The 25,575-nt window shown below is 48.6% G+C and overlaps 1 protein-coding gene and 2 long non-coding RNA genes across 5 annotated transcripts in view; 1 reads left to right on the forward strand and 2 right to left on the reverse strand.

The window, feature by feature from the left end:
- The window catches only part of LOC110395603, a 4,249-nt gene extending 3,340 nt beyond the window's left edge, over nt 1–909 (reverse strand). The window contains exon 1 of the long non-coding RNA XR_002436503.1: nt 775–909. This is a non-coding gene — a long non-coding RNA (uncharacterized LOC110395603). The remainder of the gene's footprint in view (nt 1–774) is intronic.
- On the forward strand, nt 41–25,494 carry GATA4 (GATA binding protein 4). Of its 3 annotated transcripts, XM_021390206.1 has the most exons (7): nt 42–154; nt 651–892; nt 17,494–17,663; nt 18,623–18,748; nt 19,731–19,818; nt 20,074–20,216; nt 20,991–25,494. In XM_021390206.1, exons 2-7 carry the CDS (start codon nt 796–798, stop codon nt 21,171–21,173), a joined length of 807 nt encoding a protein of 268 aa, XP_021245881.1. In that variant the 5' UTR covers nt 42–154; nt 651–795; the 3' UTR covers nt 21,174–25,494. The 3 variants fall into 3 exon arrangements, with proteins under 3 accessions (XP_021245878.1, XP_021245879.1, XP_021245881.1); XM_021390203.1 differs by having other exon boundaries at nt 41–892; nt 20,991–25,470; XM_021390204.1 differs by having other exon boundaries at nt 41–892; nt 17,497–17,663; nt 20,991–25,470.
- Nucleotides 4,424–7,377, reverse strand: LOC110395604. The gene is made up of 2 exons (XR_002436504.1): nt 5,448–7,377; nt 4,424–4,661 (listed from the first exon to the last, which is right to left on the reverse strand). It is a non-coding gene; the product is annotated as an uncharacterized LOC110395604 (long non-coding RNA).

The raw sequence follows: 25,575 nt of genomic DNA on the forward strand, positions 1-25,575 counted from the left end.
GGGGGTTGGACGGGGAGGAGACTGCCCGAGGGTTTTAAGCAGCCCGGCCCCACTGTTGAGGGGGGGGGGAACCGATGGATGGAGCCCGGTGGGAGAAGCTAAGGCCAAGCAGGAGCTAAAGGGAGCGGGACTGCTGGCTGGGGACCTGCCGAAGGTGGGGAAGGTGGGTGGTGGGGAGGGGGGGGTTGCGAAGGACAAAATCCCATCGCCGGCCGCAGTTCGGTCGGGGCCGCGAGGTCGGACCCACGCGACTCCTCTCCATCCACCTCCAGCGCTGGAGAAGGGAATCGGGGTTGTTCGCCCGCTCCCCATCGCTCTGGATTGCGCTCGGAGACCCGTCTGGGGTTTGGGGGGCCCCGCTACGAGATGTACCAGAGCTTAGCCATGGCGGCGAACCCCGGCCCCCCGTCCTACGAAGGGGCAGGTGGCTTCATGCACGGTGCGGCCGCCGCGTCCCCTGTCTACGTGCCCACCACCAGGGTCCCCTCCATGCTCCCCAGCCTGCCCTACCTGCCCAGCAGCGGCTCTTCCCAGCAAGCCAGCCCCGTCTCCAGCCACTCCATCTGGACTCAACCCGGAGCCGAAAGTGCCGCATACAACCCCGGATCTTCTCACCCGCCCGTGTCACCTCGCTTCTCCTTCTCCACCAGCACCCCCATCCCCGCCACCTCATCGCGGGATGCCGCGGCGGCTTACAGCAGCTCCTTGAGCCTTTCTGCTAACGGGAGGGAGCAATACGGCCGGGGCTTCGGCAGCTCCTACTCCAGCCCTTACCCGGCGTACGTGAGCCCCGAGATGGCCACCACTTGGACTTCTTCGCCTTTCGACAGCCCCATGCTGCACAACCTGCAGAGCAGAGGGACGCCCGCGGCCGCCCGGCACGCCAACATCGGTGAGTGCATCACCCCGAGGCAGGGATGGGGTGGGAGAAGGGAGAAGGGAGAACGGAGGTTTTCACTCTGTGCGTTCCCCAAATCTTCATCCGCTCATCCTTCTTCCCGGAGGGTTTTGAATGAATGCTTGGATTGTCTCTGCCCGAGATGCAAAATTCTGGGGTTCCCCAACCGTTGCATGCAAGTCCTCAAGGGACGCGGTTGCAAAAAGAAAATGCAAAAGTGAAATGGAGGTAGGCCTGGAGCGGGCAGAAATCACGTGCCGAGCTCCCGTGGAAGGGTTCGCTCTGCAAATAGCTCCGTGGGCATTTCGGGGCCATCCCACCGCCGTCTGCGGGAGCACACAGGCAGCCCCTTCCCGGGCTTGGTTTTGGTGCAGGAGGGGGAAATTTAGGGATTGAATGCACGAGAGAAGTCCAGTGTGTGAATCCCAGCTCTCGCCCTCCGGCTGCTTTGTGCTCTGTCCTCTTTGTAATTTTTGGAAGGGTCGGTTAGAGGCTGGGAAGTGGTGATAGAGACGAAGAAACACATCCACTTTCATTCTTACAGCCGCTTGCACCCGGTTTTGCTTTTTTGGGGTCTCCCGGGTGGCTCAGCACAGCACAGCACAGCACCCAGCACAGCCGAGTGCTCCAGAATTGGATTTCAGATCCAGTTCTGCCCAAAATCCCAGCCCGGATCCCTTGAGCCGATCCCCGCCAGCGGCCGACACCCAAATTTCCATAAGCAGCCCCATCCTAAAACCTACAAAATTGCCCCACGAGGCTTAAAATGCTGCTGTTGTATTTCGGATGGAGCAAAAAGAGAAAAGGGGAGAACAGTGGGGCTGTGGGGCTGCCCTCATAAATCTCTTTCTGTTGCCCACGATCTCTTCGCGGAGCTATCGCTGTTGGCTTTGGAGTGAACAAAACGAAAGGCGGGCGGCTCGCATTTGTCGGCCGATACATTTTAGGACTGCACTTTTTAACCTGCATTGTAGGGAGCATGTTTCCCATCTCGTCCCGTGAGATTTTCTCAGCCTTTCGTATTATTTTTAAGCGTTATCGAAGTGAAAGTTGGGTGTCGGCGAAGGCTTGGCCTTGCCAATGCCTCTTGCTTTTCTTCGAGTATTAAGAGGTTGCTTAAAATGGGGAACAGAGCACCTACAAGGATAAAGGCCGCTGAGGAAGGGATTTTGGGAAGCTCTGCGGTGGTGAAAGTGCAGGAAAGACAGGAGCCATTGTACTGGATCATTTATGCCTTCGTATTTGACGACCGTGGCATCTCCTCCCTTGGGAAAAAAAAAAACACATCGCCTGGACGCGGCGGTCACAAATGAGTTCTTAGCTGTAAAAACCACTTAAGAAAATGAAGTGATCAACGTGAAGGCTTGCAGTTGCAGAAATACTGGCCAGCTTTAAGGTGATTGTGGGGTTCCAAGCCCCGTGCTGAGCACAGCTCTGTGCCGTGGCCCCGTGGCCGCGGCCTCCCCGTGCTCTGTGCCGGGCTCTCGCGTAGCACCGCGCTGATGGGATGAAGCTGCCCCAAATTCAGGATGCAGGCAGAAATGGGGATGTTGTGGAAGGCAGTTCCTTGGTGGGAGGCTCGGAGCACGGCGGAGCCCAGGCTTTTTCCTTTCCCTTCCCTTAGGATATTTTCTTTCTCCGCACAATCTCTGGGTGGAAGCAGAACCCTTGGCGCAAGGCTGTGTTAAACCAAGCGGTCCTTGCAGCGCTTTCATTTCCCTGCAGTGATTTTGCTTTGTGGAAAATGCCACCTTTGGACGGTGCTAATTGCAGAGCAGTCTGTCAATACTGTAACGTGTATTATTATTATTGCTAATGAAGATCGAGCGTATGCAGACATAGCTGGAATTGCTATCCAGTCTACACAGTTGGGAACAGCATTTATTTCCCACTGATTAGAAGTGCTGCGGGAGAAGCTCGGTGAAACTGTACTTGAAGGTGATAGAAAACAATAGCAAAAGAAATGCTTTCTAATAGGAAGGATTGGGGGTTAAGAAGTGCCAAAGCAGCTCTGTGGTATAAAACCGCAGTCTGGGAAGCATAAATAAATGTAGGAAAAAAAAAAAAAAATAAAAAATGGTGCATGTTCACAATGCCCCACTTGGGCTTTTGGAGGTATGTTTGGGGAGCACTTCATTATCCCATAGGGCAGGACTGGAGCCGGCAGCCTGAGGCCGTGAACTTGCTGCAGGTGTGAGGCCGGGGCATGGGCAGGCCCTACTGCAAGACCCCTCCAGGAGCCCCTCCTGCTGCTCCCAGCTGCCCCAAAATCCCTGAAATCCACCCCAAAATCAGCACAGGCGGGCGGCTCGCCCTTTCCCCCTGGCCGGGCAGAGGCGAGTGTGGATTGAGGCAATTTGCAGCGCGGGGACGGCGGACTGACGCTGCTTCCCCATCCCATCGCAAGCCCATTGCAATTTGATTGTGTTTCTTTCACTGCAGCTGGTGCAAACTTTTGCAAAACAGAAGAAAAACGGAAGCAAAATAGAAGGGATTTTTGTTAGTTTGCTGCTGCTTTTTTTTTTTTTTTTTCTTCTGCTGTTTTGATTTTTCTTCACTTTTTGCTCCAGCATCCAGAGGAGGCTGAATTTTGCTGCACATCAGAGCACAGGGCATTTCAAAGAAGCATGGGATCATGGGATCATAGACTTGTAGAATTGTAGAATCATGGAATCATCAAATTATGGAATCATGGAATCATCAAATTATAGAATTGTAGAATCATAGAATCGAGAATCGTAGAATTGTAGAATCATAGAATTACAGAATCGTAGAATCATAGAATTACAGAATTGTAGAATTACAGAGTCATAGAATTGTAGAATCATTGAATCATAGAATCATTCAGTTGTAGAATCACTGGCTCATGGAGCCACAGAACCATAGAATCACAGAGCTGTTGAATCATAAGCATCAGAGGCATACTTAGGGCAGCTGCTGGCCCTTTGCATTTCGTTCCACCTTTCACCAAGTCCCCAAGCATGCACTGCAAAGATCAAAGCCCCGAGCAGACGCGGTGCTCGGTCGGAAAATGTTTTTTCCGTGCTGTTGGGAGATTGGGAGCCTGATCTTAACGCTTTCCCATAGGGATGCGAAGAGCTTTGCCTGGTAGCATCCCCAGGCCGGCATTTCCACTGACTCACCCGCCTTTGCGACACCCCCTGCCCTACCCGCTGATGCCCCGGGGCAGCAGTGGGAAGGATGAGGTCTGACTTTTGCTCAAAGGCACCGCTCTGAACACTTCGGTTTTGGGGTGAGGAAGGCATCTCAGGATGCTTTCCCCCTCAACTCCTTTCCCGTTTGCAAAAAATCACCGTTAAGAGCAAATGGATCAATCACAGCCCTCCAAAATTGTCACCGTGGCCATAGAGCCCAGACCGGGACTTGGGGCAAAACCCGCAGAATTAAGGGATAGAGATGCATGGCTTGAGCGTGCTACTTATTTCTATATCCCCTTCCCATTCCCAAACACCATATTTAAAACTGCAAATAAAGTAGTGATGATAGATTGATGATGTAGATCCATCATTGGAAACGGCACTTTAATTACTCAGTACAAACAGGCGTGTTGCATAGAGCAGCTGTGGTGCAGTATATGCCACATATAATATCATGTATTATAGATTTTGTGTATATACACTGCAAAGGAATAGAATTGAAGGCAATGGGCAACGGGCAATGGCTCTGAATCTAATACTTTTTCAAACCAGGATTCTTTCTTTTTTTCTCCTCTGAATACGAACTTCCATCCGTGTCTTTATTCCTGTAACAAAAGCAGTGATTTCTTTCTTAAGAGGACTGCCCATAATTCCCTTTCTCCACACTTCTTTCCATCAGTTTTGGGGGGGGGGGAATGTGAAAGGCTTGGAAATAGAGGAGGGCTTATCAGGGGGTGTTTAGCAGAGGAAATTAGACCCGATCCTGTTGCTTCTGCGCTCTTCTGATGATGGAGGAACCTTGGCTCGGCCAGCAGAGGTGCTCCTCTCTTATCCCAAAAGGAGATATTTTCCTTTTTTTTTTTTTATTTTTTAAATGGGAAAATGCAATGGTTGCGATATTTAGGGAGCTTGGAAACATTGGCCTGGAAAAATCTCCCCCTTGCAGCAATGCATGGACCAGCAAATACATCCCAAACCAGGTGAAATGGCAGCAGGAGCACAGCGAGGTGAGCAGGGATCCGTGCCTGGAGGCTGGCAGTGTTGGGGCCATGAAAATAGGGACGTGAAAAAACGGGATTTTCAGGAAAATTCCATTGAATTCAATTTAAAATAAAAATAAAAAACCACACACACACACACACACACACACACACACACACACACACAAAACCAAAACTTAAGAGCATTGTTAAAGTAGAAAACTCCAAACTTTCAATGCTTTCTCATTGGCAAAGAGCTCTGGACTGAAAGTTTTCCTCCTTGAGACCCGCAGAGCTTTGGGTGGATAGGGAAAAGGGCTGCAAGCAGTCCTCTTTTTTTTTGGAAGTTTTGTCCCCAGATTCCCTTCTACGCCTACAAGCCTGGCGTGCCCTTTTGTATCATTTTCTTACCAAGAAGGGGTGCAGAGATGGGGCTCGTGGGGACGCTCGGCGCTGTGGGCAGAGGCAAACACCCGTGTTTGCAATTTGTTCGCGCTGCCGGAACCTGAAGGCTGAGTTGTAGCAGGCATGGCTCTCTGGGGGCGAGGGACGTGTGCCGTTATGCAGAGGATGGGGAATATTCAGCTGTTCCCCCTGCAGATGGGTCCCGAGCTCCCGCTGCCTTCGGGCTGTCTGGCAGGAAGGTGTAAATCCGCCTTTGGCGCGCGGCTGCGAAGCGCCGCTTAAATAAGCAGGGAAATAGGAGAGAACGTGCTTCTGCATCCCAAATGACGCCAAATAACACAGTCGAATTTCAACATAACGTTGGAGGGGGGTTTGCTCGTCTCGGGGGGGGGGCGAGGGAAAAAAACAAACCCTTGGGCCAACGTTGCCTTGAGCTGCCTGTTACCGTCCAGCAGCGCGGCGAAATATTAGACCCCTCCAACCTTCCACAAGCCGTCCTCACATGATCGGTCACGGTGACCGGTCCGAGCTGTAAATACATCCGTAATGACAAATTAAAGCCAATTATCTGCCATTCCTGAGCAGTGAGGTCCTCAGACGCGGGTGCTCACATGTGCGTGACAGCGGCCGAAAATAATTCCACCGTCATTACCTCTTGCAATGGGGGATGAGCGAACGGAGGGCTCTTTTGGAAAACCCTGCGCTGTGCATGCTTTGTAAGCTCTCCTGTGAGGTGGTTGCAGGAATGAGGTTTTTCCGTGGGGGTGTTCAGCTTTTTGGGGTCTTGCTTTAGGAGAGCAAAGCGCGGAGCAGTGGTCCCGGCGGCAGGGCTGCATTTGCAGCATTTCCCGCGTGCCCGAGCCAAGCCAACCCATGCACTCAGCTGGGATTTCTCTCTCTGTGCACAAGCAGGATTTGGGATCTCTCCCCCGGGCAGAGATTCCTGAGCCTAGCAGGGATCTGACCCCGTCATCGGCACTGAAACGGTTCAGTCTTCCTTCTGCTGTTGGCAGTGCCTGGATTTTAAAGCCGAGTTTGGGGCAGCACCAACTGGAAGTGTAAATCGAATCTTTTTTTTCCAAGATATGCTTAGTGATATTTCTTTTTCCCGGTTGTTTTCCTGCACGGTGATGGTTTTGGTTAATTCTCTTTGGCGGCTCTGGGCAGCTATAGCCCCTGTAGGACCCAGGAGTATCTCCATCTGAAAACAAGAGGCTGGGAGCTGGTGCAGAGGCGCAGTCCCTTGCAAACAATTTGGAGACCTGCAGCTTTTCTCCCCATAAACCAGCAGCACACTGTTTTTCCTTTTTGGAAAGCGGCTGCAGGGGTTGCATGGTGCAGCACGAAGGGGTTTGTTGGTTTATTTTTATTTTTCGCGACCCATAAAGCTGGCGAGCTGCTTATCGAAGCCAGATGGGCTCCACAGCCTTGGGAGGGAATCAGAAATTCAGCTTGTTTGTGAAGGAGGGGGAAAAATAATTCATGGAAAGGCAGGGAGAGCGAGTTTTCCATCGGTGGCGAAGGGGCAGCTGGAGCAGGGGTGCGTGGGGCTGAGCTCTTCCCTCCTGGTACAGGCTGCTTCTGACTCTGGGATCACAAAAGCACTGCCTGGAAATGTCTCCTAATCCCTGGGGATGAGGTGGGTGTCTGCTGGGAGCATCTCTGGAGGAGTCCTGCCTCCATCTTCTGGAGCCCTGTTATTATTATGCGGCTGTAGGTGTCCCTGTTCATTGCAGGGAGCTGGACCGGATGGCCTTTAAAGGTCCCTTCCAACTCAAATGATTCCAGTATTCTGTGATTGTGACTGAGGCTCTGCTTTTGCAAGAAGGGAAAGGGGCAGATTTCGGGGCAGCGGGAAAGCTGGGAAACCTTGATTCCTGTGTGCTCACACTCCAGAAGAAACAAGAATGCATATATTGTTTAAAATCCTATTAGTTCGCAAGCCAAGCTGTTGGGTTTGCAAGCCAAGGAGCCGCCGTCATTTAACATTCAGAACTCAAAGTGCTGGAGCCATAAAAAAAAAAAAAAAAACAGCAAGGAAGTGAGCCCCAGCCATCAGGGCTCCTCCAAACGACCCATTCGGCTCCAGGTGTCTGCAATGGGTTTGGGAAGGGCTCGCTGGCCACAGGGCTGGCTGCTGGGAAGGCCGCGGAGCTGGGACACGCTGGGTGCTGCGGCTGCTGGGGGGACGCCCCAGGATGCCCTCGTGCCATGGATTCTGGGCACAACTGAGGTTTTTCTCCACGGGTTTCCTATGTTCAGCCCTTCCTTTGTCCCCTCCCAGAGGACGGGCAGGCTGCGTGCCCCTCGCCCTCCTCCGCAGCCATTTCTATTCCCAACATCCCATCAGACTGCGTCACCTCCCATCACGCGCGATCAATAACGACGGGTGAGCAGGTTAATTATAATCACAGAATAAACGCTGCGGTCTCAAAGTTCACTCCACTCGAGCAGCGCTTTCAAAACGAGTGGACGACGCCAAGAAACTTTCATTGATTCCTCCGGGACAGGTGTGGGAGTTTGAACCTGTCCCCAGGCTGATCTGATTCAAGACTAACTCCATTTTGTTCCTTATCTCAGCTTTCGCCTATCTTATAATGTCTGTTATTTTAGATAAAAAGTCCAATCAATTGGGTTAGAAAAACTGCAAGTTGTATGTTGCCCTGATAAGCCGGGTACCTGCCTGGGCTGCGCTTTCTGAGCGCTGAGCTGACCTCTGTAGATACTTTATCACAGAATCACTCCGTCCTCGGTCCCGCTTGGCTCTGAGCTGCCTTCCCATCCAGAATGAGGCATCAAACAGGAGAAGGGAAGGGACAGGGGTTAGACAACTCCGTCATCCCATGTGATCCAAGAACCGTAGACAAAGGCTCTGCTTGTTGCCTGTGTCTTCCCACAGGGGCCAGGACCTGCCCTAGCTCAGTGTGGTGGGACTCTGAGCTGGGCTCCGAGCCCCAAAGTCCAAATGAGCGAGCTAAAAATACAAGGCAGGGGCCTCGATGTGCACGCAAACATCACATTTAACACTGTCATGAGGCTCTGAGATATTAAGCAATATATAGCCTCTATAGTTCATATATTACTATATGTGGTATATATCTATTCTATAAAGTGTGTGTTTATATATATGTGTGCATTATATTTGTGGACATATAGATAGTGTGTATATCTAATACGACATATAGCTATGTTCTGTATAGAATAATAATTCTAATAACAAAAGCAAGGATAACTGATTAGCAATGCTTCCTGCTTCCTAAAGCATCATTCTTTAGCATATAGTATATCTATACGAGTAGATATGTACATACATACAAACATGCAAACGTAATATACACACAGTGATAATGCAACTAATATTCCTACGAGCAAAACTGACTCAGATAAATATCCTTCACTGAACCGTAGAATCAGTAAGGTTGGAAAAGACCATTAAGATCATCAAGTCCAACCGCTGACTGATCTGCACCACTCTGCAAAAATGAAACCTAAAAAATGAGTTTCTGGAGTGGCAGGGTGGCAGAACTGCAGGTTGCAAGGGATGCCTGGAGATGTTCAGCCCAACCTGCCCAAAGGAGGGCAACTACCATCACTAGCTGAGATCTGCGTTAGCTCTGGCTTTGTCTTGATGAGGCTTGGAAATGCCCAGGGGTAAAAATGCTCTCACCTCCCTGGGTACCCAACTCACCTTCTAAAGAAACTCTCATCCTAACGCCCAGTTTGTCCCTTGTGTCTCCTCTCACTATTAAGAAGAGTTTGCTTGTTGTCAGCATATACCCAGACAGCTTCTCCCTGATACTTCTTTGTTGTTATTCTAAATAGCATTAGTTTCCTGGGCCCAGAACTGGCTCTGGCTTTAGTCCACTTAGGTCACTTGTATAGACAGACAGATGGCTACCATCAAACAGATGCTGCAGTAGATGTAAGACCACAGACCATTGGGTTCCCGTGGTTTAAGGACTTTCAGCTCATCTGTTGGGCTCCAGCAGCCCAAAAGCTCATGAAGGCTGTGTCACGCTGGATGATGAACCAGTGGCATTGGAAATCCAAAGTTTTCCTTGGCTCTGATGCTCCGCATTTTTCCACCATCATCCTTTCCCCTGCAGTCAGCAAAGTAGAGCCTCTGCTAAGGCTCTTATTTGGAGATGGGATGTGTTTCAAGGAGGAAAGCACTGGCTGATTTTCCTTTGTCTACTGAGAGAAAGACCATTTCCAGGTCCCTGCTGCCAAACAGACCCCATCCATGAGCTCTCCATGCTAATCTGAGATTTGTTAAAAAATATTTGGACAGTCGATAAGCAGAGGAATCTCCTGTTTATCAGAAGAGCCCCAGATATTTACAAGTGTAAGAATTGTAAGTAGGATGAAGAAAGGGGAGGTCACCTTGGTGGGTGGGATCAGGCCTGCGTCCCAGCAAAAGAAAGCAGACCTTGGAGCTCACTTGTGAATGCCTTTGCCATCAGCACGAGTTGTCATCAAAGGGGTGGCCAGCAAGTTCTGTGCTTTTTTGGGATAAGCTTTTTGCAGGATGTGATGGATGGGATTGTGCCTGGTGGTGCCAGCAGCCACTGATGAGGCAGGAGTAAGCAGGTAGGGATGCGCTGGGGAACGAATGGGTCTGCTTATTACACCTGCTGTATGGGGTTGTGCCCAGGTAGGGTGCTGGGGTGGCTGTGATCTAACATGTGTCCAGCCTGTTTGTCATCAAAATAGGCTTCGTCCTGCACACATATGTGCACTAACATATATATATGAGTGGCCTTCCCAGTGGACATGGGAAAAGGACCTTAAGCCCATGCGCAGACACAGGACCCTACATCCTCAGGAGTGTTTGCATATCTGTCTCCTGGACAGCAGGCAGTGTGTCTTTTGGGTTTGAGCCATGGTACTTCAGTGTGTGTGCCCCATGCAGCTCTGGTACGACATTTAGGCTTGAGGGTTTGGGACTTGGTGATGCTGGAGGGCTTTTCCAAGAAACCATCTTAGCCAGCCCCCAGCACCACCTCTTGCTCCTTTCCGAAACCATATGCTGAGACATTCCTGGAGCAGTGTTTTGGTTGTTCTCCACACTCCCTTGCAGTGGACACACAGTGGGGCATGGAAGAGCCTTTGTTCCTTCTCACAAGGAAAGAACAATGTCACGAGGAGATGACTTGCTCAAGGGAAGCTTATTGCAAAGCCAAGGCTGAACTCAACTCCAGGCAGAGGATTTGACCAACCTTCCCCTCGTGTCCCTTTAGCACATGATTTCAGCTGGTCCCTTGGCTGCTTCTACCTCTACTGTCCTTCAAGCTGAGGAAAACATATTCAAGAAGGAAAGGAATATACTTGGCTGTTGGCAAAGCTCTGTGCCATAGACCTTGGCTCGCCACAGGCAGAGCGGGGAGCTTTGCAGGGGAGGGACACGATGTTCCCTTTGCCTTGACGTGAAACATTTGGCCTGGGAACAGTTGTGCAGGAACAGTCTCCCTCTGGTGTTTCACAAGGCAAAGGGGGAAATGCATTTTGCCTTTTCAAAAGTGGCATGTGGCTCAGCCAGACTGCAGGTTGAAAGCTTCCTAAGCAATAAAGTGGAGTCTTTGGGTCTGCAGGGGGAATGTTGCTTGGTCGAAGCAGCCAAATGAGTGGCCAATCATTTTCTCCACTGTAGCTGTGTCAGAGAAAACCCAGAATGTTCAGGGAATGCATCAAGCCTTTTCCGTGAAGCTTCACAATGACACGTTTTCTTGAAACTGTGTTCCTGGTTCATGGTGGGGAATTCTCCCCCTTCTCCATTCCCTGTAGATCAGCAACCACACAGGTGATGTCAGCTGTTAACCCAGATCACGAGTGAATGGGAAATTGCACTCCCAGCAGCAACCAGCTCACTCTTAGGCAGGCAGTGTCCTGCTGTCTCCCTGCCAGCCACATACCTAGGTCCCATTAGTCTCTAAAATAGTGGGTAAGTGGACAATTTTTACCCCAAATCTGTCAGAAGGGGATCAGACAGAGAATAGGAAGGGGGGGAAAAGGTTGATGGGCAGAACCTGTTTTTACAGAAACATGCTCAGCTCCACTAGCTGATAAAGCACAAGGGCTTTCTGTTCCCCATCTGCATGCCAAGCTGATGATGCCCTCATAGAAAAGGGAAAGACTCACTGACAGCTTTCTCTTGGCTGCAGATCTCTTTAAGGCATAAATGTGCGCTCTTTTATTTACGATCACTCCCTACTTCTTCTGCTTTTGTCTCTCCTTGTTTACTGCTGCTCTGCTTTCCTTCCCAGTCTAGCCCTGCTCAGACACAGTACTGGAACAATGAAGCAATTTTAACAGCTGTGATCTGACCAGAATGTTTCTGATGGTTTTCTTTACTCCATGAAGCTTCAGCTCCTGGAGTCATGCAATTCATGGGAGAATCTCAACCCATTCAAAATAAAGAGATGCGACTTTCAGCTCCAATAGCTGCAGCAAAACACTTATTAAAAGGACCCTGGAAGGCTTGAACTGTAGGAAGGACTTCCACACTGTCACTTTTTTTGATGGAAACTGTCTTGGGATTTAGGATAAATTATCCCGGACAGGAATGGTAAATCCCGTTTCCCTCTTCCATGCTGTTGTGGCTGTCCCTTGAATCAGAAGGTGCTGGTGGCTTGGGACCTTCTCAGAGCCCAGGGTGTCCATATGTCCAAGGGGCCAATGTCCTGTGCCTCAGCTGACAGTGCCCCCAAGAGTCCATTTGGGATTCTGTACACACAGAAACGTGGCTCTCACCTCTTATCATAACAAATTGTTTTAGGAAACCGCTTCTCTGCAGGGAAAACTGCTCTCAGGGTCTGTTTAGAGCCTCTAAGTGCCTGGCTGTGTTTGAAGGACAGCTTCTCTTTTGCTGAGTTGCTTCACTGGCTTGAGAAGACACTTCTGCTGGGAGAAATGTTGATATTAAATATCCCTCCAGCTGTAAACAAAACTCCAGTGTTATATTAATGGAAGTCTCTTTCTCCCCAGCAAATAGAGAGGGGTTGAGGGCAGGAGGGGGCTGGAGGGCAGAAGAAAGGAGATGACCTTGTTGCTGTTTCTCATGCAGGTCTGACCTAAATCTGTGCAAGGAAGGTTCTTTGTCTCCTTCTAGAGGCTGGTTTGGGATCAGAAACTTATAAACTGGCTGTTGGCTCTGAAGGAGTCAAAATCTCTCCATCCGAGGTGCTTCTAATGCATTATTCCTTTGTGTTCTGATCCTTCGGGTTCACCCGCTCAAGGTGATTTCTCCAAGGACACGAAATTTAAGGTTGTTAAAGAAAAGCCCTGCCTCACAATCAGAAGGTCTTGGCCTAGGGATGGGTATACTGGCAGAGTTGGGGTTGGGAGAGATGGTGGAAGGACCCAGCAAGGGAAGTTCAAGCTCCCTTCAGACTCAACCCTTGGGCAACCTCCCCTTGATCTCCTTGGTTGCGTAAGGGCATCTCATTCTCTTCCCTGGGAAGGCAGAAGTACTCAGATTTCAAGCAGATGTCCTCAGCAGAGATGCTGTCATGCCCCAGCCATGCTGCAAATAGTGCCTGTAGGTGTAGGCTGCCTGGCGTCTCAGATCTGTTTTCTCCTTGAGCCCTGCATTGTCCTCACTGGTTGCTCTCTGTGGACCTGGCGGTGGATGCAAAGGACCACTCCCAATGACTAAGGGCCATATCCATGAATGCTTTTTCCCAGTAGCCCTCAGCGCCCCACTTAAAGAGTTGCTCCCAGCTCCTTAGGGACTAAACCTTCCATTGTGGAAAGTATTTCTGCCATTAGCATGCTCAAGGCCTCACCCAAGATTAGGAGACTGTTGTGCAACATGCAAGTGACATTTCCTGCCCTGGGGACCTTGCAGCCTTCATAAACAGTAGGTGTGAGGGGAAAAAGATCTGCTTTTATGTTGTAAGCTGGTGACTGCGACAGGGCCAGGACCAAACCCATCCTCTCCACAAGCTATGTCATCCTGTGTGGTTCTGTGATCTGTTCTCACATGAGCAGCTCCTTCGTGGACTAGGGGCAGGGTTTTGTAAAGCATTAAATAGAAAGCTGTTAGCATTAGCCAACACCAGGTTTAGGGATCCAACCCATAAACAAAGGCCCAAATGATCACAAGGCTGATATAATCTAAGATAAGGGTTGGGCAAAGTCACTCAGGGAGCTGAGCCTTCGAAGAGGAACACGAGACTTTCTAGCACACGTGGCAAGGGAGGCTGTTCCAACCACGGGACTCTTTCTTTCCTGGCCTAACTGGCAAATGTTCTCCCTTCCTCAACCCTTCTCCGTACTTGGCTTTGGGAGGGGGACTAAATCTTTCGAGGAGGACCTCCTAGCAGAAAGGCTATTACAGAAGTCACTGGACAGACCCATAAATCTCCATTATCAGGCAGTGGCTCCTGCACCGTGAAACGGAAATTGTTGCCCTGAGTGCAACTGGGGGAGCCTTTCCTTCCATTCCATTGTTCAGGTCCCTCTGGGAGCCGTTCGGGCAATTTGCTGCCTGAATAAACGTTTCCTTTCCCGGCTGCTAGTACAAGGTGAGGGAACGAATAAGTGTCAGGGGATCTCATAATGCCAGGATTTAGAGCTCCAGCCCCAGCACAGCAGCCAAGAAAATATGTTGCAGCTTCTCATGGGGAGCCTCCAGTCTTCCATGCCCTAAGCTCTGCTATTTATAACAGAGGGCAAATTAAGCAATCAGCAAGCACGCCCCAAACTGGGTGCAGATTCAGGTGCTGCAATGTAAGAAGGACATAAAACTATTAGACAGTGTCCGAAGGAGGCCTATGAAGATGGCTCCTGTTACTGTGGGCTCAGAGCACCGGGAATGGCCATCTCTCAGAGCGGACCTTGGAGATGTGACCTTCTCATGAGCACCCAGGCATGGCAAGGGGTCCCAGTTATGCCCCTGTGGGAGGGAGGGCAGGCAAAGACCGTGGCCCATATCTTCAGAAATGAGCAGCTATTTTGAGTGTTTGGGTTTCCTAGGTCTTGTACATCTGGCCATGTTAAACTGCATGGGTCACTGCTGTTAAGGTGATCTTTCTTATTATTTTACAGACCCACATGTAGGGCTAGTTCAAAAGGCTCCCCTTCACAACTTCAGCCCTGAGTTTAATGATGCTGTGAAATTAGAGCACCTCTTTCAGGAAGCAACCTAGTCCCTTGCCTTTTCTCCATTGGTACCAAAATGAGTCACCCTTTTATTCACCGAAAGGTGCTCATTAAGACTGCATTGTCTTCTCTCAGCCAGCGCTGAGTAGTTTCCAAGACACATCCTTCTAGAAAGCATTCCTGCTAAGAGGAACTTGCCATCACCAAGCACGCCTTGATGAAAGAGAAGCTATTTCTCCTTCAGGTGAGACTTGTTGAAGTCAAGGAGCCCAGACAGGTCTCTAGGAATGGTTTTAATGTGCTTGCACTCCGCAGATGTCATCTTCTGACTCAGCGCTGGGTAGTGTATGTAAGGGACGCACCCATCTGCTATCTCCCCATGAGGCTGTCATTAGGGAGAGCCACCCACTGCGTGGAGCCTCAACGTGACCTGGGAACAAAGTCTGCTCCTTCCCCATCTCTGGTTATTCCCACTTACTATCGTTTCACAAGGCTCACCTTTGTCTGCAGCTGAGAGCAGAAAATCATATTTATGCTATCCTAACCAAGGGCTAGCCCAGTTCTTGACATTTCTGAAGCTTTTGCCTTTTTCTTACTTTGATTAAAAACCTTCACATTTTGGTTTTCTAGCAGAAAATTCTCCAGGAAAGATGACATTTTGTAATGATTATTCAAGGGCACAACTGAAATCAGCCAAGGGTTTTAGCTGTTGTCTTTGGACTACCCCGCTATGCCTGGTTCTCCCTGGATTGTGTCAATGACTCTGAGCTGACCTAGTTTCAAAGAGGAAAGGATTTTCTCACAAGATGAACATTACTCTGAAAATAAAGTCGCTTTTCTGGGGAGAGGGGGAAATGATTATCCAAAATCTCAGCAATTTCTAAGAAGAAAAAAAATTGTGAAATGTTTTCCTTTCTTGAGCTTTTTCAAGGAAACGAGCTCCTTCCTGACCAACTCTTCCAATTCCTCCTCTTTTCAAAGGAAGTTTATTTGATCTGGATTTTGGCTGTGGCCCAGTGGTGATTTTAGAGGGGCAAGTGAGGCTTTATGGTTGTAGTATCAATGAGTCCACGTGTACAAAAGTCACTTGGAGGGATTCCCACCTATCCTAAACCACCACAATTGCTCAAAGGTAACCAGGTTTTTGTAAGCAGCTGAGAAAATACTGGATTCCTCCTCTTCTGGCTCCAGAGCCCCGTAGGTGCACTCACTTCCTGTTTTCTAGCATTTCCCCATTGCCGCATAATGTAATCTCTTGCCATTTTTAGCCCAGTTTTCCAGGGAAAACTAAGCTCACGTGAATCCTTCTCCATGCCTGGTTACCAGTCCCACCACAGCCATTTTTTAATCCTTTGGTTGTTCTATGGACATGTTGTTTCCTACTGATTTTCCAAAAATAGTCTGCGGAGCAGGAGAAGAGAGAAAACAAGGCTGATGTTTGAATGTAACCCTCACTAGACATCAGAGAATCCACATGTGACTGAGACATAGATCCGAAAGAAATCCAGTTCTGTTGGTTTGCTGTTTGGGGAACTGACTTCCAGCAGAACGCTGAGATTCTTGTATAGGCAGCAGGTGGGCAGGCACAGCGCATAGCAGTGTGGGTCCCAGCATACTGTGAGTTAAAGCTATACTGGTATGCAGTGGCTGAAGGTCTCAGTGCAAAGCTTTGGCCATCCTCCTGAAGTCTCCTGTGTGATGCAGTATCTTGGGAATCATACTTTTTCAGCAGCCTGCTTTATTCCCAGCCTACGCCAAGTGATGGAGCCCTTTGTTGCTATTTGTCCTTCTCTTCTTCTCTCCAATTAATTTCTTATCCAGCCTTCCTTTCTGCTGCTGGTAGCAGAACATGTGCATGCCTTGGTTACTGTGTCTGGGTGGATGGGAAATCCAAAGGCAGGAATGAGTTTGTAACCCATTTCCCAGAATAAATACCCTCCCTGGCCTGACCTCAACAGCTGATATCCTTCAGGTGGGACCACCAGCAGCAACAGGCATTTTCAAGGGCCATGTCAACTGGGTGTAGCTACATTCACATCTCAAAAAGGCGTACAGCTGGTGATTGTATTTTTTTTTAGGTGAAATGCATTGGGCTGAATCAGTTCTTGGCTTCTAGAGGGCCCTGTGTCTGAAGGTTAGCTGTATTCCCAAGTGGTGACATCGTCAAGGTGCCTTGAGCTCTGCAGCAGTCTGCAGATGACAGGGACCGGTGGCAGCCAGAAGGATGGGGCTGCCCCAGCCTTGGGCAGTCGCCCTTACCTTCATGTCACAGCCATGATGGAGGGTGAGCCTGGACTGCAGTGAGTGAATGCACCGGGATGGAGATTTGCATCCAAACTGGAGTGTCTTTGACACCTCTGTTCAGGAGCTGCCTCTTGTGCTAATAGGGCAAAGGCATGCGAGCATCTCTTTTCCTTGGCTCCCTGCAACAGTTCTGCAGAGGGAAGGAGCAGAGCTGTAGGGAGCACAGACAAGATTCTCTCTGCCCACACTTGCTTGATCCCCAATGAGGGATACCTGGGCAGTTCTGCTCTGTGAGTCCAGGCTTGTGTTTTCCCGTGGTCACAGGCAATTTGTCTGATTGTAAACACAGCCGTTTGCCTGCCCCAATCTGTTTGCCCTGGCTATGTCCAATCTTGAAAATTGGATAACGTCAGAGCAGAAGGGAAGGTTTCTATTTCTGTCTCCTTGTATCCGTGTCCCAGCACATCCCTGCTGCCACAGAAGCCTTCCAGCCAACACTGTATGACAGGGAAAGGGGTTTCTCTTCCCAATAATTTTGTTGGCTTACCTGTGGAAGAAAAGCTGTTTCTTGCACCTTATAAACTCTGATTGCTGGTGATTTCTTTAAACATCACTGCTGGGTTCACATACTGAGAACCAGAGCAAAAACTTTCATGTACAGCCGCTTAACTAACCAAGTGTTTTCCTTTCTCTCCCATCATGGCAGCAGAATTTTTTGATGATTATTCAGAGGGGCGAGAATGTGTCAACTGTGGGGCCATGTCCACCCCGCTCTGGAGGAGAGACGGCACAGGGCACTACCTCTGCAACGCCTGTGGGCTCTACCACAAGATGAACGGCATCAACCGGCCCTTGTTCAAACCTCAGCGGAGGCTGGTAAGTCAGGAGCATACGGTGCATGTGGGGTAAGGCTGCGTGCAAGGATGGAGACAGCCAAGGTCAGGCTGGACGGGGCTCTGAGCACTGATGGAGCTGTGGGTGTCCCTGCTCATTGCAGGGCAGTGGGACCTGATGGCCTTGAAAGGTCCCTTCCAACTCAAGTGATTCTACGATAAAAAGGCGATAGCTAGGTGGTGATGTCAGGGATATTTCAATTCTGTGGTCTCTTCTCTCTGTGCCCGACACAGGTGGGTTTGGTCCAGATTTCCAAAATGAGCAAGATTACATTGTATTTGGTGAGCTCCAAAATACTGTACTGTCCAAACTAACTGTGCTCTCACTTCATGGTGGCCAGCCACCTTTTCTGGACACCCTGTTTGCTGCGGTAAATTGGACAAGCCAAAGCAGAGCTTCTAGGGCAGGTGATCATCCCAAAGGCTGTGGGGTCAGGATGGGACATTCACGGGGAATGGGAATATCTTGGAGTTGATATTCTGCCCATCCCATCCTGCTTTGGAAGGGAGTTTTGGGAAGGGCTCTGCATCTATGCCCCAGGGACACGGGGGCTGTCATGGCCCCCAAGCAGCAAGGAGCCAGCAAGCCTTCCCTCAGAGACTCATCCTCCACGAGGCTTCATCCTAAGCCTGCCCTGAACTTCACATAGCATAAAGCTGCCTCTGCTCAAACTCTGCTATTCTCTACAAGTGCCTAAAATGACACTGGTCTTTTGGGCACAGCCACCAGTCACAGCCACCCAGCGCCCTCTGGTGAAAAGCCGTTCCAGCCATGGGCTGAGCCAAGCTGGTGTCGAGTTGGACTGGATGGTCCTTCTAGGTAGGGCCCTTCCAGCACTGGGTATTCTATGACTCTGTGATTCTGTGACCTGGAGCAAAGTTGCCAGGATCTGAGATGCTGCTGGGGGGCTGATGTGTTTTTTCCTTTATTTTGTCTTGCAGTCGGCTTCCCGCCGCGTCGGCCTCTCTTGTGCCAACTGCCACACAACCACAACCACACTCTGGCGCCGAAACGCCGAGGGAGAGCCCGTCTGTAACGCTTGTGGGCTCTACATGAAGCTCCATGGGGTAAAGCCTTTATTTCTTTTTGCTCTTATGGGGAAGGTGTCCACAGCACAAAGGTGACCCACAAATTAGGCCGAGATTCTCCCCCCCCTAAATGCAGGCACTTTAGTAAAATGCTTGCCTCCTAAGAACAAACAGGGGCTGGGTCCCTCCTTGTGGGGCATCAGGGCCCAGCCACGACTTGGCTGTACTCTTGACATAGGAGCGTTGATGACTTCTCTTGCACAGGTACTCAGACAGCCTCTTCCTGCTAGTGGGGACTTTGTGTATATAGGGAGTGTCTGAGGTATCTAGAAGAGTCCTGTTGGAGTCGAAGGCAAAGCAGGACTTCAGGATGTGAATCTCCAGCCCTTCTCCCACCAGTCAGTGGCAATGGACCCCAAGTGGCAGAGACAGAGTCCTCCAACACCTTGGTGATTGCAGAAGCAAGCCCCATTCCATTTCCCATTGGTACTCCTAGGATTTTTTTATTCAATTCCATGCTCTAAAGGATTTCCTGCTTCAGAGCAGATGGAAGAGCATTCATGAGAGATAGGCCAAAGCTGGAAGACAAATGGATGAGGGGAAGCCCTACCTAACCCAACAAATTCCTCCTAGAAATCCCAGCATGTTTCTGACTATAAGGATGGTGAGCTCAGTGGGATCAGTTCCTAAGGCAGATCTCCCCATGCAGATTCAGTAGCTTTCCATAAATAGACATTGGCCAGAAAGACATCTTCATCTCCAAATTCAACAGGAAAGTAAACAATCACTCAATATCTACGCTGTAAAAAAGCCCATCTATTCCCATCCAGATGCACAGTTTGTAGCTTTGACATATCTCTTCACACAGCAGTGCTGACCAGTGACCTTGGGCTCCATTTTGTTGTTGCTTTCAATGAAATCAGTTGGGTTTTGTGGAGCTGGTGAGGTAGAGCTGGAGTCGTGTTCAAGGTGACCGTACGGACATCCAGAAACCAATGCACTTTTATATCTGGGCCCATAGGTTCCAAGGCCGTTAGCAATGAGAAAAGAGGGCATTCAGACAAGGAAGCGTAAACCGAAGAACCTTAACAAAACAAAGACGCCAGCAGGTAAGTGTTAAACAGGAGAGCTAATTGTGTGTGTATGCACGTGCAACCATGTTTCTGGCCGCCTGGATTTATGCTGTATGAGTCAGACACCCAACAACAAAATGGGCTGATTGTTCAGAAATGGGGAATGGCTGCACGTCTTTCAGCAGTAACAAAGCCCTTCTCACTACTTTTCTTTTAACCTGCAGTAACTTTGGGTGCTTTGAAGTGAAAGGTCCTTGGGAAGAGCCCAGTTTACCATCTGCTTTCTCACAGGTCCATCCAGCAGTGAGAGTCTTACCCCGACCACGAGCTCCACGAGTAGCAGCAGCAGTGCCACGACCACGGAGGAAATGCGCCCCATTAAAACAGAACCAGGGCTCTCATCTCATTATGGGCACCCCAGCCCAATTTCTCAGGTACAGAGGGCAGCGGGACAGAGATGGAAACTAGAGTGGTAGACACGGGGGAGAAGAACATCTTTAAAACCTTCTCTGTAGTAAAAGGTTGCCTCTTTTCAATGCTAACCTAATCCAGTCCCTGCAAAGGGAAATCAAGGCAGCAGGATGGCAGAGGGCTGTAGGGTACAGCGGGTGCTCTGCACCTTGTCCACCACTAGATGTCTTAGGAACAGCACTGCATCCATGCAAGGCGCTTGTCCTGCTGAGCAGCACTCAAATCTGGAAGCTGAGCTGTGTGAGCCTCCGTGGGTTTACTAATTACGCCTTCATTAAGGATCCCTCGCAGTGCAGCACAACTAAGAGAATAGAAGTGGTAAATGATAGCTGCTCTCCTCTTGGGTTCATATGAGGAACAGCAGTGTTCAAACAGAAATAACCATGGAGAAAAAATATGTTGTTGTGCTGGACTGATGCTGCACCTGCAGCCCTTTGCAGCAAGGTTGTTTCTCCTGCAGTCCACAGGAGGGCATTTACAAACGAGGAACACCCAAGGCCAATGAATGCTCAAACCTTGGGTGGCAAAATGACCACTTCTGGCATTTAGAAGAGAACAGTTTTTCCCCTATGCAATACTAAAGGGTGTAGAACAAGAAGGAGAGTCTGCCCAAAGAATCACACATAAGCTACAATCTATGGCAAATCCTCAGACATGTTATTACAACAGCACCACTCCACTTGAAGGGGTCCTCTATTATTTGAAGCTTTTTTGACAAGATTTTCCTTTTTCTGCAGGCATTCTCGGTCTCTGCCATGTCTGGACATGGATCTTCAATTCATCCTGCAATTTCAGCCCTGAAGCTTTCCCCGCAGGCTTACCAGTCAGCCATCAGCCAGTCTCCACAAACCAGCTCCAAACAGGACTCCTGGAACAGCCTGGTCTTAGCTGAAAACCATGGGGACATCATAACTGCATAAACTGGTCTTCCACCCATAGACTTGAGGCTGATCCACTGGAGAGATGAAGAAGATGCCACGTAATAATCATGTCAATGTTGTTTCCCTCCTCCCCTGCTCTCCTGCCATTGTGAGATGTTCCAGCAAAGAGGTAAAGAGGACTTACGTGAGGTGTAGGAGAGCTCTTACAAAACAAACCAAGAAGACTCAGATCTCAAAGCAACTAACGGATTTGAAACCTTTTTCCTCCCTTCAGACAAGTTTCCTTTTATTTGATTACCACTGCCTTCTAAGAAATAGCCAGAAACACAAAGATGGATATATTTGGGGGGGTTTTGTCTATTTAAAAACATTTGCCATTTGAGACTTAAGACAATGGTGGCACAGACACATCTTTTTCTTCTGTCACCATCCATTTATTTCCCGACCAGAGAGAATGCCATCGTCATTACCCAAATTCAGTGATCTTCCACCAAACGGAGCCAGTTTCAGAACAGTTTGTTGAACAGACTTCATGAGACATGGTGTGGTGGCTTCAGTGAATTTGATATGATCTAGGGCAGAGAAAGAAGAAACCCACATCCTCATCCTCAGCTCATGCATCTAGAGCATTGTCTTCATTTTCCTAGATGGTCTGAAGACCTAACGAATGTCTGTATTTAATAGTAACTCCTTTCCTATTTATCATTACAAAATCATGGGACTGTGTTTCTAAAAGATTGTTGGCTGAGCCTGGAGAAAGTCTGTCTGAAGTCAAAGGGGGATTTTGGAAGGAGAAACTTTCTGGGAGTGGGTAGAGGAAACCTATCTTGGTCATCAAATCTGGAAATCAGGAAATTGTTGGGTTTTTCCCTTACAAATAGCTGCAAGCCAGGCTTAGAGATTATTGTAGAGCACAGCAAGTGAAAGTTGCTCTTTAGCACTGCTGTGCTGTTGCTTCTGAGACAGTTAATTTAATTATTTTGCATACTTTTCTGTCGTTTTCATTGTCATTGATGAAATGTGATTGCCATTCATTTCTTATTGTACTGTGAGTGCCCACTGTCCCCCTAACAGCTGGCTCATGACCATTGTCCATGCCTAACCTTAAGGATTTCACAATAAGTCTTCAGCCTCTAATGGATGCAGGCAGGGGCCATCTTCCTTACTAAGCATGTGCATAGACTTGCTTGCCTGCAAGAGAAGCTTAACTCAATTCATACATGAGTATTAAACAAAACTCATGTGTCTGCTTAACCATAAGTCTCTTAGCAACCAGAGAATTCTGGAAAATTGAGTTGAAAGTGATGCTAATAGTTCACAGACTCATTCCCTGGTCCAAAAGGGATCAGTTCTACCTAACCTACCTTTGGCCGCTCTTTGTCTAGCATGTGCTTAACAAAATCCAGCAACACATATGCTACAGCTCCTCTGTGCAGTCTAAATGCTTCAGCAGCTGCTTGCCAGGATGTTTGCATCAGCATTTCGAAGAAGGGTCAGCTTTGCCTGGACAGGTAGACAATTTCTGGGAGACCTCATCCTACAAGATTCTCCAGTCTTGTTTCTGTCCACTCCCAAACTCCATTACCCTTCTTCTTGCCTTCCCAGCTCCTTCTTTTCCTCCCTGCATCCAGAACTTGACTATAGAACTATTAAGTGATCCCAGAAGAGGGATGGTGCATCCCCACAAAATAAGATGAAGGATATAAGGTGCCTCCATCTTTCTCTCACTCTTCACCATTCCCACAAAGAGTGTTTCTGACAAAATACCAAGACACATGGCTTGGTGAAGAGGAAAGCCACAGACATGGTTGAAGCAAAAACAAGACCTTGTATTATCTGTGTTTGAACTCTCTATTTTCCTCCTGATGGTTGGAAAGTTTCTTTAAGGAGAAGGATTCAACTGGACTGGTCATGACAGAGACTGGAAATGGAGCACAGTAGAGAGCTGGACCCCTCCACGTGCCTTTGCCCTGCGTAGTAGCTCAGATCTGCAGGGGTTTGTAGGGGTGACAGAGACTCTGCACTACCTGGAGAAAGACACCATGGCAGTGATGCCATGGGGATGTCTGGATGGTGTTTGCACCTTGAGGCTCCTCATTGGGCTTCCCCATAAGAAGTGTGGTCCTCCCATTGACAAGGAGTACATTTCAACTGGCTTATGGGAATGAAACTTCTGATCTGGGAGTTTTTCCATCTGCCACTTGCAAGATAACCACAGAATTTGCACTCTGTCCTTCAAAGCTCATGTAGGGTCTAACCTCATTAGTTGATTAACTACAGACAAGGAAGAGACGTTCAATGAAACACGAATAAAATGTTACCCTGAAATCCTGTGATTCTGTTGAGGCCCAGCAGCCTGCAGAGAAGAGACCAGAAATAGCACCTAAGAATATGAATTTGGGGTGAAAGAAAACACTAAGTTGTTTCTCCTAGAGCACGCAGGTCATTAGTCAGCCTCCTCCTTGTACTGCATTGCTTTGCACTCAGCAGCCGAGGTCTCTTGGGATCCAGCTGTGATCTTGTCTGTGACAGAGGAGCACACACCCCAGAGATGCCTCCTGGCTCATGCACACATTTGAGATGCTTAAAATTACCCTGGACAGCCTGAGAAGGAGGGAAGCAGGCAGCCTCCTGGAGAGGAACAAAGGTCCAGACCAAACACACGCAGCGTTTCTCCCTCTGTGCTTATTCTCCCAAAGGCTTTTTCTGCCTTGCCCTTAAACTGTGCTCCTCATGTTGCCCTCAAAGCCAAACTTCCTGGCTGAAGTTTTCTCCTGCCTTTAAAACACACTCCTAAGTGTCATAACAGAGTCTGCTTGCAATGCCAAGCAGAAAAACCCTGCAAGACATAAGTCTGGTGGTTCCCTGGCTCACATCCCCTGAGGTTACCCAAATGACCACATCAGAGTTTGGTTAACTGGTTTTCTGCATCCCACAGAGCCTTAAAAACTGAACGTTGAAATGCAATGAAGAGCATTTACAGGGACCCTGATAACAAGACGTCTGCTTTCATGAGGCTCTTGGGGCTGTGAGGACAGCTTGGCCCTTTCATGGTAGAAATGAGCTCTTTTCCCACTCCTTTTACAAGCAGTTGAAGTTCAGATGCACCTTGGATTGCCAACACAGCATGCCAACACCAGAAATGACACATGAAGGGATGGATACTTACAGGACGTGAGAAGGACAGTCCTACCAGTACCATAAGGTTCAGCTCAACCTAGCAAGAGGGGCAACCCCAAACATTTGGGGTTACATTTGAGCTCTGCTTTCCTTCAAATGATGGTAGAGTCACACAGAACCTGCTTTGTTAATGAAACAAAGTACAGTTATTAGAGACTTAACATGGCAAAACAATCATTGCTATTATTATTGCTATAATTTATTCCATTGCAGCATGTCTGGAAGTCCAGCTGAGGACCACCAGCCAGATAACTTCCAGGCGTCCCTTCTAGCCTCAACCATTCAGTGATAGGCCAGAATTTGTGTATTTGTACACAAGCACAAAGCTGAGAACCATCTCTTCCCTGAAGAGTAAGAGTGAAGTACCCAGTCCTGCAAAACACTTGAGCAAGTTGTTCCCTTAAAGCTCAACATTAATCACACCATCAATCACAAATTTGGATGCCTGAGGGTTTGCAGCACAAGTCTGGATTGTGCATAGCCTGACCATTGCTACGGCTCCGTGGCAAGATGGGAAGATGGGAACTGGGATGGAGAAAGAAAGGGGTAGAAAGGTCATTTATCATTTTTAAATGCCCTTCCTCCTTGTGAACGTGCAATATCTTGAATTGCATCCGTTTCTGTTTCATAAATTAATCCAAAGAGATCCATATTTCACTTGCAATTTTATGGGCTGATCAGACCCTCTCCGATCAGGCGGAGCTCAGGAATATTATAAGGGAGCTTGGAAACCAATCAACAACTCTTGATATAAATTAATATAACAACAGTTAATATGACTGAAGCTGTGACTACGCCAGGGGTGGTGTTTGGTTTTGTTTGTTGGTTTTGGTTGTTTGTTTGTTCTTTTCTCATGCATACAGTTTGAAGATTCCCGTGTCAGCTGGGGAAGTCCCATGAAAACAGACTGATTTGTAAGGGGGAGAGGGAAACCAACCAACTGAACAAGCTGTAATTATTTAAAGATGTAAAAAAATATATATTATGAAGTAGTATGGCTACCAATCCACGTAACTTCTACACCTTTAGAACTAATGGAAATAAAACAATAATAATAAAACCAAAAGGCTGCTGCCCAAATCTTGACTCTCTTGGTGGGCTTCCTGGGGGGGGCTGGGGGTAACTGATTGCATATTCAGTACACCTGGAAAAACAATGCTTATTTTAATGCATAAGGAGAAAAACACCCAAGATGTTTTCCACCCTGCGAGTAATTCCACTAGCACAGAGGAAAAAGGACAAGCTCCCATGCTAGGATGGC

The sequence above is a fragment of the Numida meleagris genome, chromosome 3, assembly GCF_002078875.1.
Source record: "Numida meleagris isolate 19003 breed g44 Domestic line chromosome 3, NumMel1.0, whole genome shotgun sequence".
NCBI classification, from domain to species: Eukaryota; Metazoa; Chordata; class Aves; order Galliformes; family Numididae; genus Numida; species Numida meleagris.

Excerpts from the sequence above, each read along its gene's own strand:
- GATA4 (XM_021390203.1), top strand. The coding sequence starts at position 367 with ATGTACCAGAGCTTAGCCATGGCGGCGAACCCCGGCCCCCCGTCCTAC. Across the intron at positions 893-17,493 it reads CGCCCGGCACGCCAACATCG|CAGAATTTTTTGATGATTAT; the intron begins GTGAGTGCATCA and ends CCATCATGGCAG. Across the intron at positions 17,664-18,622 it reads TCAAACCTCAGCGGAGGCTG|TCGGCTTCCCGCCGCGTCGG; the intron begins GTAAGTCAGGAG and ends TTTGTCTTGCAG.